Source organism: Octodon degus, unplaced genomic scaffold (assembly GCF_000260255.1).
Source record: "Octodon degus isolate 3935 unplaced genomic scaffold, OctDeg1.0 scaffold00023, whole genome shotgun sequence".
Lineage (NCBI taxonomy): Eukaryota > Metazoa > Chordata > Mammalia > Rodentia > Octodontidae > Octodon > Octodon degus.
Window position 1 is genome coordinate 14,787,796 of NW_004524599.1, and position 15,799 is coordinate 14,803,594.

A 15,799-nucleotide genomic window follows, 5' to 3' on the forward strand; every position below is an offset into this window, starting at 1 on the left:
CCAGGTGCTCAGCACTCCCCTTCAGCAGGCACCTGCACGCTCCTGAGCTGGGCTGGAGGCAAGGGCTCCACATGTCACAGGAAGGTGATGAGCACAGAGCTACCGGCCCAGCAGCCCAGCTACAAGGCCACTCATGGCCGCTGCCACTTGATCCTCTTCTTAGAAAGCCAGTATGACCAAGCAGCCCCCCATGGAACCTGGCAGTAGCCAGCACTGGCTGGGGCAGGGGCCTCAGCACAGCCAGTCCCTCCTGCCCCCAGGGCTACACTTCTCTGTCCACGAGTTTGTTGTTTTTAAATGCTGAAGGGGCCGGGGAGATGGCTCAGTGAAATAAGCGCTTCCCTGGCAAGCACAAGGGCCTGAGTTCAATCCCCAGTTCCAAAAAAAAAAAAAGAGAAAATGCTGAAGCATTTCCTAAGAAACAGCAGGCAGATGGAGGCCAGAAAGCCCAGTGTGCCTGACAGTGAGCAGCAGGTCCCTGGCATCTCCACTGCCAGAACCAGAGGAACGCAAAGGGTTTATAAAAGCCTTTAGCTTAACTGTCACGGATGTCCTTGTTCTTTCTGGAACTGGGGGAGAACTGTCCTAACGTCATACATTAGACTAGCTGAGGAGAGGCAGCTCTCACGGCTCGGCTGTGCACTCGGCGCTTGGGCAGCTTCCTGCCTGTGAGGAAAGCTGTGCTCCACAGCTGTTTCCAAGCTGTGGTTCTATGACAGGGCAGCCTGCAGCAGCCTGGCAAGTCGCTCTGCACCTTTCCCTGTGGCTGAAGAGCACAGGCACATCAGGGCCTCTGGTAAGTGACAGGACTCTTAGCAGACAGTCCCCTTCAGCCCAGAATGCTATTGGTGCAGGAGTGCATCTACCGTTAGTGAAGCAACTGAGCATCACTAGGCAAAAACTAGGGTCTATAACTTAAAAGACTCAGCAGACAAGATGGTATCAAGAGGTATATTTTATTGTTTCCCGAAAAGCCAACTGGGAACATGTGCTGCTGAAATGCAAGATACAATTCGGAATGGTAACATGAACAAGTGGGTACACATGGAGCACTTTCAGAGCAGCTTCTGCGTCTTGATCACTAAATGGAAAGGCTCTTCAGAACGGGCCCTTACCCTACATGCAGAAGGAGAAGAAAAGTTAAGGGTGCCACAGCGACACAGCAAGACAACTGGAAAACATTTTAAAGCCCATATAGTGTACATCATTAATATGTAAAAACACAATGAATGTGCCATAAACATCTCGGTAAGACACTCCATAGAGAGTAAAAATTCACACTATGTGCCGGAAGCAGGCTCTGCCAGGCCGTGCATGTGCGGCGCACATGGCACTGCTGCTCTACTGACGCAAGGAAACTGCAGGTCTGACCACGCAGCTGCTTCCTACGGCTACTGCATACAGGACATTCTCTCACTGCTTATTGGCCTAAATTGAAATTTGATTCAACACGGGATTGTTTCAGTTCTGAGATTTTATTTCAACCTACATAGACTTCTATGGAAAAAGTACAGGTACGCAGCGTGGGAGGAGTGCAAATCTGGAGCCAAACCAACACATTCAATTTCTCTGCACCTATCACATAGCATAAAATACTACATACTTTGTACTATAAGAATGTCCTGAGTATTTTTGTTAGAAAAAAGCATCAACTTCAATAGTAAGATAAAAACATAAAATAGAGAGAGTAAAATGAGAAAGCTGTTGGAGAATGAAGAAGTGTATACAGGTAGGAATGACCTTAGGGGGTGGGGGGATAATACAGGGGCTCATTTATAACACACCTCCCTGCTGAAAACCTTAAAATCCCCCCGTTTCTGAAGACCCGTGAGAGCTGCCTCTCCTCAACTAGTCTCATGTATGACATTAAGACAGTTCCTCCCCCAGTTCCAGAAAGAACAAAGACATCCGTGACAGTTATGCTAAAGGCTTTTATAAACCCTCAGGTCTGATAAATCACTTGACATAATTTTTGCCATAGAGTGTCTGAAAGCCCAAAGTTCATGGCAGTTAACTGTATTTAGAAACTCAAGTTACTATAAAAACATGCATGCAGGTCTGGGCAGCAGGACCATCACTACATGACCTCAGTGGAACAGATCTTTGAGTTCCAAATTCTGTCTCAGCCAAATTATAAGTTCAAATAAAATTGTGTGTGTGTGTGTGTGTGTGTGTGTGTGTGTGTGTGTATACATGAGTTTGTAGAGTCCCATGTAAATAGACAAATTTAAGAAAGCTCAATTTGGCAATACAAGAACTACAATATCACCTTTCTCGTTTTCCTTAAGAAAAACTGACAACAGCTCTGAGTATTTTGTCTGTTTTTAGACCACGACCAGAGCACTTGTTGAAATTAGAGAACAGAAATGACAGCAGTTGGACAGTCTTCTTCAAGTGCTGCTTCTACTCTTTTGCATCTGCCTGCAGCTCAAGAGTACTGTGGCGCGTGTTACGCTGGCAGCTCGTGTGCTTTGTATGCTCCTTGGGATCCCATTCTGACAACCACGTGGCACGTGGGGTCTTACCCCCCAGGACTCTCTTTCTACCACTCAACCACTACGTTTATGTTACAGGAGACAGGAAGGAGAGTCAAGTGGCGTGATAAAACAAGCGCTTACAGATGAACACCACAATCAGCACTACTATTCTAAATACCAAACACTAATGAAACCCAAATCATAATGCTGAAAACTAAAAAATTAAGACAAAAACTAAAAATTCTTCTTTTTAATCTTTTATAGGACAGAAACCTTAGCTCATGTCTTCTGGTTGTCATCATCTTCCACTGAGCTGCACCTAAAACACAAAGAACAAGTAACAAGCAACTTTGTTTTTTAAAGAATAAGTAATAATCTTGAAGGTATAAGGTGAACTGTTTCTAGTGAAAAGTTTACTTATTAAATATTTATATAAAATGAAGACATGAAAATCACCAGAAGCATCAAAACATTAACTTTTTTCAGTGAAAATAACTACTAAACACTTGACTATGCAGCAGACTGTCACCAGGTAATGGTGGGAAATCACTCCGTATCAGTAAGCTGGAAGCTGCACATGTGATGCCTTATTTAAAAGGCTTCACTCTACCTGCAGATGAGAACAAATCACCTTTACTCATTTAAGTCTAAACCATGAAGAGACGGGGTGTGGGTTGAGGCTGGCTTATTAGGCCATCTATCACCTTCCTGGCTGTGCAGTTCATGTCAAGCCTTTAAATGGCGCAAAGCCCACCAGGAGAGTGCTGCTATTCTGATTTTCCATTCTTGAATGCACCAAAAGGTGCATGCTTGGTGTAATTAGGTGCCTGGGTGAATAAGAAAATCCCATTTACAATTTAAAAGTATTATATAAGCCCCTTAAATTGGATTCTTTCTCAGGGGAACAAACATTAACCCCAAACAGAAAGGATTACATACACTTTTGGAAATTCTCTTCTACCATGTTAAAAATAGGAATTCCTTTGTTGCAAAACCAAGTTGATTGACATGATTTTGTTTTAAACTGTTGCTAAATGTTTATCTACACATGCTGTCAGAAATAACCTTGTTAAGAAGGTGAAGCTGGTGTCTCAGCAAATCAGACCCCTTGGAGAAGGCGTCGAATGGCCTGTGCCCCGTTTTCCTTTTTCTCTTTCCGCACCATCAAAAGGAAAAGTGAGAAAATAGCAGAAACATTAGTTAAATCCTGAATTAGATCCTACAACCTATAGGAATAATCTGACTACACTGAAAGCTGACAATAATCGTAGGGTTTTTCTGGATGAAATAATTAGCACCCTAATTACTAATAAAATGATCAATGTCTAGCTAGGCTTACATCTTAAACAATACTATCAATAAAAACTTTGGGGAAAAAAAGAAAGGTTTTAACTATGGTTTACCTGACTTACCAGTACTGAAGACAAAAACTTTTAAAAATGGCTACAAATGCCTTGTTCACAAAAGACTTTATTATCTAGCGATGCATACTGAGAACATACACAAGTCTGCATGGCCCACTTCACATGCAGCAGAACCATCTTCACTTTACAATAAGTGAGTGTCAACTGTTTTATGCCATAGACAACACTTTAAGGTCACATTCTTAAAGAAAAGCTTCATTTACAAAAGAAATAAAAGGTAAAGAAGCAATTACCGCTTTTAAAAAGCAGCTGCTTTGTTCAAGAGTGGAAGGTTTATGCCTGTATTGAAAGACAACATGATCACAAATAATGAAAACAATGAACAAATGAAAAACATTGTTACCATAAAGCAGTACACTTTCAAAATGACATACAAATAGTTAAAAATTTCATTATGTTGTCTATCTAATCTTTAAATATGAGGACTTTCAGAATCAGGCCTCAGCATTTGTAATCAGTAAATGAAAACTGCATTGTTTCTATGTCACTAGGAACTATAGTTAACAAAATGTATATAAAGTCTATAGCAAGTTGATTTAAAAAAAGGAAAGTTAATAAGAAACAGTACACTGAAGGCGCTCTATCCATCAAGCGCATACTCTTCAAATTTTAAATGCGATGAACAGAACAGAAATTGTAACTACGCCACAGTCGCAATGTCAAAAAATAAAACAAGATCAGCTATCACACATGCAGGGAATTCTGCCACAAAGCTAAGATCCCTCATTTGTCAATTATTCCAATAAAATAACAGCTTAAAACACCAGTGATGTTGATGGTAGCTTACCTTCAGTGTACTGACTGTTGTACACAACCTGCTTTAAAAGAGGAGACATCCCTGCAGGCAGGCTCAAGAAGAAACAGACCCCCTTCGGCACTGACTACACCCAGGGCATGCTGCCGTGGCCTGCACACACACACCTAGGAAAACGTGAATATAAACAGCATTTATGCTGGCCATTTCATTCGAAGACCAAAATGAAGCCAAGTCTGCTAAAAATGGATCATCCACCCAGTATTACTACTCATTTTATAACAGATGCTTTTGTCTTTTATGTGAACTGCAACCATATACATTAGCACTGTAATTTTGTGCAGTCTTGGCAATTAAAACAATTCTACAGTGAAACTTCACATAAGACACAAAACAGATTAACTAACATTTCTAAAAGAAATATCACCCTTGGTGTTAATTCAAATATATCATGCTTCCTCAAATTTGCTGGAGAAATATTTATAAGTTTATATACATTAATAATAAACTGCTGTGAAATTTCTTCAGTCTTTGTATTTAATTACTCAAACCCTTGCAGTTTCTTCATCTTGTTTAAATTTTTTCCTGGATGAATGCATGCTGTAGGGCCTGGTTGATGCTAATTCGTTTAGCTGGGTCCAACATTAGGATCTGGTCCAACAAGTCCTTCAGCTGGTGTACTTTTTTACGTTGGTCTTCAGGAAGTCGCTGGCACCCAATCAAGTCAGCCAACAGGTCCTTAGTTGGATTAATGGTGCTCATGACAGTAACTTTCTCCTAAAAATAATTTTATAATGTACATCTCTAAATAAGCTACTAAACACATATAACTTATCAACCTCTTTTCTGTGTACCCAAAATATTAAAACACAAAGAATATGTTTATTAATAACAAAAACTTTTACATGTTTCTATCCTCTACATTTTTTCAAGGAACAATTACATGCTAATGCTCCACATCAGCAAAGAAACGGCACGCCTCTACGGCCTCGGCTACTTCCCTGCCCCTGTTCTGATGGGCAAGACACAGGCACAGGCGGGCACCTCGAGGTGCTGCTCGGTACCTGGGCAAAGCCAGGGATGCATGTGCTAAGAAGGGACACTGCTTCAGAAGGCAGCGTTCACACAGACAGCACTTGGCTTCGAGGAGCTCAAGCACTGCTCTACAGGCAACAGGAAGCCAGCGAGGGGTCTGGAGCCAGCGAAATGCACACTCGGCTCTGGCTGCGGGACGAGCGCCGGGCAGCAGTGCCGAAGCACAACAGGAAGCCAGATCGAGAACAGGGTCCAGGGGAGCAGCGGAGGCTTAAATGTGCCCTAGCACAAAACAGACATTTAGAAGCTCATCTTCTTCCTAATTTGATATATTTTGAACTGTAGAATAGTAGAAAAGGGTATTACATACTTTGTTTAAAAAAAAAAAAAATTAATAGCTCCAAGCACACAATTCATCAACAAGATAACCATTTAACACAGTACACTGGAAACAGACTTACCCTCTCTGTTACTTTATCAACTTCTATGTACATGAAGTTGAGATTTTGATCAAAATGCTGATCTTTAAATACACCTTTCCGAATCATCTACAAAAAAAGAAAACAAACAGAAACAAACTCTGGAGTTTTCAAGTATTACGAAACAGTCTGGCCAGCTAACAATTTATACACAGCAAGGCCCACATTCCCTGGTTCACTGAAATGGATGAACATCTGTGGACAAGCCACTCTAAATGCTTGGCCAGGAACTCCTCAGGAATATGACATTACATTCCTCTAGTAGTAACCCAGGCTAATTATATCAAGTTGTGCTTTCACTATACAAAAGTAGGGATTAAAGGAACCCTTGAAAAGCAGTTTTTTTAAGGAAAAATATTAGAACTCAGCCCTTTCCTCTTGGTAGTTAGGAAAATATTTTACAAATTATGTTCCAACAGCCTTAGTATATGTCAGACTTCATTAAAGTATTGACACAGCTAATTTCTATGTAAATTACCCTAAAAGCCTAATGTAACAATTCAGATATCTAAAAACCATAATGGTATCTGATCTATGAGAAAAACCTGTGAATTTTTCATGAGGTCAGTAAACAAGCTAAAAGTGTTTAAAAGATTTTCATAAATTTCTAAAGTCTTGTGTTCATGTTAAACAGAACCAGTTATTATACCTGGAGGATCCAAGAGGACTTTTTTTTTGGCATCAGGATTCAAACCCAGGACCTCATGACTGCCAGGTGGGCACTTGTACCACTGAGCTATGTCTCCAGCCCCAGGGTGACTTTCATGTTCAGAGGATGTTAAAAAGTGAATTTTCCTGACACCTTCTTTTCCCTAATAGCTTCCAATCATAAGCTGTCATCAATATTCAGTGTTTATCTATTCATTCTCTGTCCTCTAATTACTTCTTTGCTTTAGAATCTGCTTTTTTATCTTGTCTCTCAAATATTTGTAGTTTCTAGTACAAGGCTGTAAAGTACACACTTCTGCAACCAATACACTCTTCTGCCTGGTCAATGAAAAAAGAGCTTTCTTTTCTCTTTTGATAGCTCTTGCCTGATGAGAATCACTGATCTGAACACTGGAAATATGAAAAGAGCTGAGGACTCAAGGTAGCTATTCTCCCTCTAGTGACTTCATTTCACAGCTACACGTTTAAGTATCAGCTCATCAATCTGTAAGAAGCTAAGCCCATCGTACGTTCACGCCGATGTCCTACCTTATTTGGCATCTTTCCTTTGAGATCCATGGCAAGCTTCAACATGTGGTTATTGGTTTTACCAGGAAACAAAATTTTTCCAGTATAGAGCTCATACAACGTACAGCCTACAGACCACATATCTATACCGTAGTCATAGCTTTTGCCTATAACTGAAAACAAAATGGGAGCTTTAACACAGGAGGCAAGCACAACATGCCGACTACTCATTCTTATTTCAGTTAATGGGGACTAAAAGGCCGACCAACAACCACAACCTGAGTTTCTCCACTGGGCACTTAGTTTCGAGTTTTTTCCCACTAATTCTTAACAGACTTAAAAATGAGGGTGTGGGACAGGAATGAAAGGGGAGGGGGTCAAGAAACTATGCATTTCTTCTCTTTCATTTTCACCTTTGGTGGAGAAACTAATCAACCTCAACTAAGGCAACAGCAGAGGAAAAGAGCTCCCATATAATCCACAACCATCGGATCAGACCCTGAACAACCCAGAGCAGCCTTTTAAGGCCGAGGACCTCCACACTGCTTTGCTACTCCTGCTCGATACGACCAAGACTCCTGTCACAACTACCTTCATTCCACCTGAGGAGGATCAACTTGCTACGGTTCCCTTCCTCAGGAATGGCCTCGAGCGGCTGCTGAAGTGTGATGGAAAACAGTGCTTAGACGGTAAATCCGCTGTTTCCACTGCAGAGGGTGGCCCAGGTCAGGGCACTGTGAGAAACTTACTGATCTCAGGAGCCCGATAAAATCTACTGACAAGGTAAGGTGTTATGTCATTATCCGCGACGTGGGAAGCCGACCCAAAATCACAGAGCTTTAAAATCGTTTTTGATTCATTAACCTGAAAAACATTTTTAAAGGAAACTTAATCCATGCCCCGAATAATAAACACAAATAAATAAAATCATTTTTAAGTCATATCAATTCTAATAGTAAGAACACAAATCACTCATTTTAAAATTCTTTCTCTATTTTACAACTCAATTTCCTCATAATGAAAATTTAAGAGCTCTCAAACACTTTACAACTGGAAAATCTTTTCAGTGAGGAAATGATAGTACTAAGTACACTTAATAACAGTCAAAAAAGTGGGATAGTGAGAGAAAAAAATAATTTTCTCATTCACAAAGCAAAGCATCCCTTAGAAATCCTTTTTCAGAGGCCTGAAAAAGCTGATTTCCTCCCTGAAGGAACACGAGATGTTCAATAAAGGAATCAGACTTGTTAGCTTTCACATGCCAGAAAATTATAATGGCAATGAAAATAGAAAACTTGGAATAACTTTATAGGGGCAAAAAATATATGCTTCATCTGAAGCTGAGAGAATCCTGAAGTTAGCAATCATTTCTAGTCTAAAAAAATACTGAATCCCTTAAAGCTAAAGAAATTAGTTGAGAAAAGGCCAGGTAAGAGATGGCTCCACGTTAGCAGGCTCAGGGGCTAATGAAAAGGGATTCACAGTCCCGAGCCCTGCTTGCCCTCCCGTCAAAGAGCACACAAAGGAGTACAGCACTCCAAATAGCCCTGGCACACAAGAGCCGGGGGCGCTACACACTGTACTACCTACTCTCCACAATATCCATGGACAACACTAAAACAGAAATGCCTGCTTTTACCTCCACATCAATCACAAGTCCCTTAATTGGAGGATTAGGAAACAGGTATATTAAAATGGAACCACACAAGAACAAAAAATAGCTTCTGTTTTTGGTGTGGTAGTATTGTGTATTGAACCCAGGATTTTCACACTGAACTAAGTCTCAGCCCTTTTATTTCGAGACAAGGTCTTGCCAGGTCACTATGCTGCCCAGGCTGTGGAATTAATTTCATTAACAAGTGTTAGCTCCATATTCTCTAATGTTTTAGGCTTTTCGTCCTCAGGAAAAGTAAAGACATTCAGTTTCTAAAACCCATGTGGAAGCCTGTACTAGTTCACCCTTAATTCAAGGTAAAGTGAGGTGCTAAAAACAACAGCTTTTTTTTTTTCCCCTTCATTTTTTAATAAGGGTCTTCAGGGTCTCACTACGTAGCTCAGACTTATAGTGATCCACCTGTGTTCAGCCTCCCAAGAGCCAGGATTACAGGCGCGCACCACCACGCCATCTTAATTACCATCTCAGCGCGCCCCTGGGGTGGGGCTGGAACAGCCTGGAGACTGAACCCCTGGCCCCTGTGGCCTGCTTGCAGTTGCTTTAATCTGCTGAGCTACTTGGCCGGGCCTTAGGTCTTATTCTTAACCTCCACAGTGGTTTACACACGTGTACACTATATAATTATCTTCTAAAACACATGCTTTGATATGGATGCTACATTTCACAATTAAACAAGAGAAAGAAAAATCTGAAGTTATTAAAACCACCAAGTTGGGGCTGGGGAAATAGCTAGGCCAAGTTTGATCCCTCGTACTGCAAAATAAATAAAACTATCAAGTTGGCTACATAACTTTAACATTCACTTAAAACGCACCTACTGTTTCCCTGTAACTACTAAGGAACTCTAACCTAAGGTCTGTTATACTTGATATAAATTCAGACTTCAAGTACCATAATTATTTTAAAACATTTTTTAAAAAAGAAAGAGGGCTGGCCTGATAGCTCAGTGGATTAAAGCGCCTGCTTAGGCAGAGCACAGCAGCCAGGGTTTGATCCCAGCATGCAGTGCCGGTCCTGGTCCCAGTCCCCTGGGGCACACTGAGACAGTTACTGAGACTGGGCATGGTGGCATGTGCCTGTAATCCCAGTGCTTGGGAGGCTGAAAACAGGAGAATCACTAGGAGTCTGATCTACATAGTGAGATCCTGTCCTAAATACAGGGGGTGGGGGGTCGGTGGGGAGAACTGTGAACTAAGTATCTTGAGTTGTTAAACTGCAATAAATTCAAAACACTCTGAGGACTTCCGCTTGTTAAAAGTCCAGTGTCCAGGGAGGACACCTGCTGTGTGCAGCCGCCCCAGAAGCCTCTCCTCAGCACTAGCTGCAGGACAAAGCATACATTCAAATAAATAAGCAAAATGCAGACCACGCTCCTGGCACAGGAGCTAGGCACTCTCCAGGCTGCTAAAGGACTTGACTTGTGAGTGCCACAGAGCAGGTGGGGAAACTGGGCCAGGAAGGAGGGCACGTGCATCAGCCACAGCCATGTGCTCCATCTCAAGAATGTCACCGACAGGGGACATCTCCACACTGACCACACCAGAAGTCACTAGCGGAACAGGCCAAGACTTCCCAAGGGACATTCCCTGACCACAGCTGAGTCCTACGGTTTGGGTCCTCAGTCACAGCTTCCTATTATACACCTTTTAAAACTCAACTCCACATATGTGCTTACAAGAGAACAATTGCCTCAATCACTTCCACCAGTCCGGAAAACACAGAAACAAAGATATGCACACACTACAGTAACAGGTGCATTTTCTAAAAATATACCAGACGAAACACATTATTTCTAGACAAAGGCATTCTTGCAGTTTGTGCATGCTCTGAATCTATCTAGCAAAATCAAAAATAGAAGGGGAACAATCCATTTCTTTCTCATATTTTGCTCTTAAGTTTCATGGCCCAATTTTTAAAAAAGTAAGCTGGTGGAATTGTTCATAGAGTTATTAACATAAGTTATGCTTCTAGGAGGTTTTGTTTTGTTTTGTTTTTGGCAGAACCAGGGATTGAACTCAGGCCCCTCCTCTTGACAGACAAGCGCTTATTCCACTGAGCCATCTCCCCAGACCCCATTAAGTTATGCTGCTGAGATGTCATTTCTTTCTTTCTTTTTTTTTTTTTTTGTGGAACTGGATGATTGAACTCAGTCCCTTGCACTTGCCAGGCAAGCACTTATTCTACTGAGCTATCTCCCTGGCCCCTTGAGATGTCATTTCTGAAACATTATAATCATTAGCAGTAAGAAAAGATACAGGTACACAAGGTGGTCTAGCTGTTTCACTTACCAGGATGTTGTCCGGCTTGATATCTGCATGTAGAATATTGCACCTTTTAAGGAGTTTCAATGCCAGGAACAGCTGCTGACTGTAAGATCTTACAGCTTTAATATGAAGCCCAACATCCTTACCGTATTTTTTTAATACCTCTCGTAAATTCATACTTTTAGGGAGAAAGAACAAAAAACAAAATAAGGGTTAAAATGCAAAATGAAGTTCTATAAAAGGCAAAAAAAAAAAAAAAAAAAAAAGAAAAAGAAAAATCCACACATAAAATAGAGTGCAAAATATACTTTACAATAAAGTCTACAACTTTTATCCACAATGCTGAAGCATATCAGAAAGCTAACTCTTGACCTTTGCAAAGTTAGAAAACAAAAACTAAGAGCCAACTAAAAAGCCTCCAACACCTAGATAACCTGCCCCAGCCCTTATCCACAAGGAGGGCAGACATGGAGCGGCCACGCTCTCAGTCAAGGCGCAGGCTCTGACACTGTACCTGAGAGGCTCGAACACAAGGCACAGATGCTGCTTGTGGTAGAAGTGCCTGAAGAGTCGCAGGCAGTGGAACTTGTCATCAGGGTCGGCATCGTTGAGCTTCTTCAAGAATTCCAGTTCTTTTAGGCCAGTCTTTTGCCTGCAAGCAAAGCAAAATTAGATCTAAACTAAACACATAGCATTTCACAGGGCGGCGTCTGCTAGACCCAGGCTGACAGAGCCTATGGACCTACTGAAGAATAAATCCACAGTAGTTTATTCTTAGCCAAATATTTCCATGGATAGGATTAATCTCCAAAATAACCAGCATGCTCTAAGGGAAATCCATCCGGCATACCTCACTGCAAAATGTCTTTTAGCAAGAATGAGGCTACGCTGTAAAACAGTCTTCTAGCTCCTTTAAGAATGTAGCAGTGGGTAGGTCTTTTTAAGTTTTAACACTTAGTTGTTTTATTATGAACATCTGGTTATAATTTGTTAGTAAGTTACACTGTGAGTGTAAGCCTAGGAAATACAACACTTCAGTAAAAATTTACAATACTTTTTTTAGCATTTCAAAGCCAGTAAATTGACTTAAGTACCAGCTCTGTAGGTGGCATATACAATGTATTAAAACACAGGCACAGCAATTATTTACCCTACTAAAGTGAAAAGAGATCAGACACAAACACTTCCCATAATTAGTTAATAAATGAGTCCTTATTATCTGTAGGCCTCCACACACACACAATCGCCCCATTTCTCACTTCTGGTCTAAAGATACGGCAAAAGATGGCACAAACAAGTAGTACAAGGAGAACACCCAAGTTATGCTAGGCACTAAGATGAATTCAAAATATAATCCATCTATGGCTCGCTCTTCTGCCCTCTGATCTTACATCAGCTCATTGTTCCTGATGATCTTCACGGCCACCTCTTGGTTCGCTCTTGCATTATCTCTCGCCCGCACAACGTTGCTGAAGACACCTTGTCCAGTGTAGCCATACACGTTGTAACGCTTATCTAAGACTTCACCTATGTTCACACCTAGAAAAGCCAGAGGAAGTCAGAAATCTGCTCGTGATGAAGAGAATCAGAAAGTAGCAAGCTATGCACTGACTGAAGTATGACATCTCCACTTTGTTTTCTAGAATGAGAATCACAGCCATGCCCCTTTCAGGTAACTACAGGGAAGGCTGTCCTACCAAGTGCTAGCGACTGTCACACTGATGGAGTACAAATGTCACTGCTGTCCTTCCTGCACGACAGACAGCACAGGACTGGCACCCAGGTACCTTGGCATGTTTGGGTTCCCACTAAGGTGAACAAGCAGCATCACTGCCTTCCAGAGGATTAACTCAGGGCTGAAAGTAACTCAGAACAGAGGTAGGCTGTAATTAAGTTTCTGCCTCCCCTCAATCTGTGGCACCTCCAGGCAGTTTACTGGAATACAAAACAGGTTCCTGTCTTGGATGGACGGGCTACACTGGTTAAGTCTTGAAACTGAAGACTTAGTCAATAGACTGTCATGATTTTTCAAGTTCTCCATCCACACACGTCCAAACCACACAACGTTGTATGAAACAAGAACTTACGGTAATAGCCCTCGGCATCAGTCCAGTTATCTCTGAGGTTGGGGTTCTCTTTGAAATCTTTTCCAATGCCAGCAGCCCGAAGACGAGCACTCTGAAATGAAGGAGGCAACGTGAGTTGCTGACCTACTACCCAGACATTAAAAGAACTACCGTTGTTATAAAAAAGGGCAACAAAATATTGTAATCCAAATGAAATGACTTCCAAAAATGTAACACAGCTGAAATAGGATTACCAAAGTTTTACATATTGCAGTAACACCTCAGAAAAAATCCTAAGGTGCCAAAAGCTCTTATGACTATGATTAGGGTATTATAAATGTAAATAAAAATGCCAAATGAGATCTGGTTTTCTCTAGCTGAAGAGACAGACTGAGACAAAACAAGACTGGTGTTGAGTTAATAAGCTCAGTGTCCCCTGATCACTCGTCGCCAGTTCTTGCCCTGCCCTGTCATCCACACAGGCATTTGTGCTCTGGCCACACACGCACATAATGTAATGACGTTCACTGGCCACGTTGGTTGTACATACGCAGAAAGCCAAAAATTTACACCTAGTATTTGGCAAAAACATTGCAAATCACAGGCCACGCCATCATAAGGTCCTCCCCACTATGAAGGCTTGGATATTAAATGTCCAAAGGCCTATGTGCTAAAGCGTGGCCTCCACAGTGGCACTACTGAAAGACAAAACTGTTCTGTAATGTATACGTGCGTGTTCCTATTTTTTTAATGGTACTGGAGACCAAGCTCAAGGCCTTCCTGGGATATGCCAACTACGCTGTGCCAACCAACCATTGCTGAGTTCGTCCAAGCCCTCTACATTACTTGTTTCAAGATTTCTGACAATCTCAGACTTAGGGGACAGGGATAAAACTAGCAGTTTTCAGACACCCCTGACCCAGACCATCCAAATGCTAACAACCACACACACACACACACACACACACACACAAAACAAAAAAAAAAAATGCAAGCTAACATCCACTACATGCGTTTTATCCTTTCTCTATTTACATATTATACTTTTCCTTTTCATCAGTTAAAGTTACTTACATCAGGTAGGGAGATGGCTCAGTGGCATAAGCGCCTTGCCTGGCAAGCACAAGGTCTGGAGTTTGATCCCCGGTATGGAAAAAAGTAAAATAAAATAACTTACATCAAAATATGCAGCAAACATATCATCAGATTCTGTAAACATGTCAGGTGCCAACAGCTTCTTTTGAGATGAACCTTAAAGGAAGTAATTATTAATATTTAAAAAACCACCAAGTACATTATATGGCAAGTCAAGTAATTCAAGCATTTCTTTTCTTCTTGAACATTTTAGAGTCACTTCATTATACTTACTATATAGAAAACTACTCACTTTACTAAAAACATGCATTCTACCAAGACCTAAAAAATCAACTTCTGCCACTGTCTAAATGAGTAAGCTAATAGTTAAACAATTACTTCATATTTATACACTTATTTTGAATTTCAACCTTAAATTTCCCACTACATGGGGGCCGGGGAGATGGCTCAGTAGAATAAGTGCTTCCCTGGCAAGTGCAAAGGCCTGAGTTCAATCCCCAGTTCCAAAGGAAAAAAAAATCCCACTATAAACAAAGAGCAACACAGATCTATATATACTTTCCCTCTAAGTTTAATCCTATAGAAAAATGAGCAAAAAAACCAAACAAAAAATACAATTACTTTAAGCACATATACATACAGCCAATCTCAATTACAGTAAGGAAAATGCAAGTTAAAACTACAGTAAGAGTGCTGACCAGGGCACGCTGAGACAGCAACTAAGATGGGGCGTGGTGCAACAAGCCTGCAATCCCAGCTCTTGGGAGGCTGTAAACAGGCAGATCACTATGAGTCTGATCTAGTAGGGAGACCCTGAATACCCTGTAGACCCTTCCCTAAAATACAAAAAAAAAAAAAAAACCAAAACAAAACAAAAAACCGAACTACAGTAAGATGCTGTTTCTCAACTATGATCTGGCCAAAATCTCAAACTCTGTGTTTTGTTAACAAGGTTCTGGATAAGTAGACATGAAGTCACTGTTTATGGAATGGAAAATAATATAGCCCCCCCTTTTTTTTTTAAGAGAAGAAACTGACAACGTATGGCAAAGCACATAATCATTTGTTCTTCTGATCCAACAATCCCACTTCCAGGCAAGTACAGCATCTTGAAATGACATCAGCTATTAAATTAGTATTTCACACACAGCCAACTGAACAAAATCTCAACAGCCACTGTTAAGAGGCTCTGAATGGCATGTTTAGAAGCAAGTAAGGAAGATCATACTTATGCAGGTGTGTACATCATATTTTTGCCCGTGTAGATAGAATTTAAAACACACATAGGGGCCGGGGAGATGGCTCAGTGGAATAAGCGCTTCCCTGGCAAGCACGAGGGCCCGAGTTCAATCCC

General features: G+C 41.2%; 1 protein-coding gene across 10 annotated transcripts in view; it reads right to left on the bottom strand.

Annotated features, from left to right (window-relative positions):
* Window positions 1-939: 939 nt before the first annotated feature.
* Window positions 940-15,799, bottom strand: part of Prpf4b (pre-mRNA processing factor 4B) — a 34,216-nt gene continuing 19,356 nt past the window's right edge. Inside the window, exons 7-17 of one of the 10 annotated variants that reach the window (XR_002820507.1) lie at window positions 14,528-14,601; window positions 13,372-13,462; window positions 12,676-12,823; window positions 11,799-11,936; window positions 11,309-11,462; window positions 8,095-8,209; window positions 7,367-7,518; window positions 6,152-6,238; window positions 4,689-5,432; window positions 4,135-4,180; window positions 940-3,629 (exon numbers count right to left, since the gene is read on the bottom strand). Coding sequence is in view for 1 of the 10 variants with exons in the window: in XM_004628387.3 (XP_004628444.2) it covers window positions 5,229-5,432; window positions 6,152-6,238; window positions 7,367-7,518; window positions 8,095-8,209; window positions 11,309-11,462; window positions 11,799-11,936; window positions 12,676-12,823; window positions 13,372-13,462; window positions 14,528-14,601 (1,163 nt within the window). In the remaining 9 variants the exon portion in view is untranslated. Of the gene's footprint in view, window positions 5,433-6,151; window positions 6,239-7,366; window positions 7,519-8,094; window positions 8,210-11,308; window positions 11,463-11,798; window positions 11,937-12,675; window positions 12,824-13,371; window positions 13,463-14,527; window positions 14,602-15,799 lie in introns of all 10 variants that reach the window. The other 9 variants (XR_002820502.1, XR_002820509.1, XR_002820505.1 and 6 more) reach the window with 9 other exon arrangements.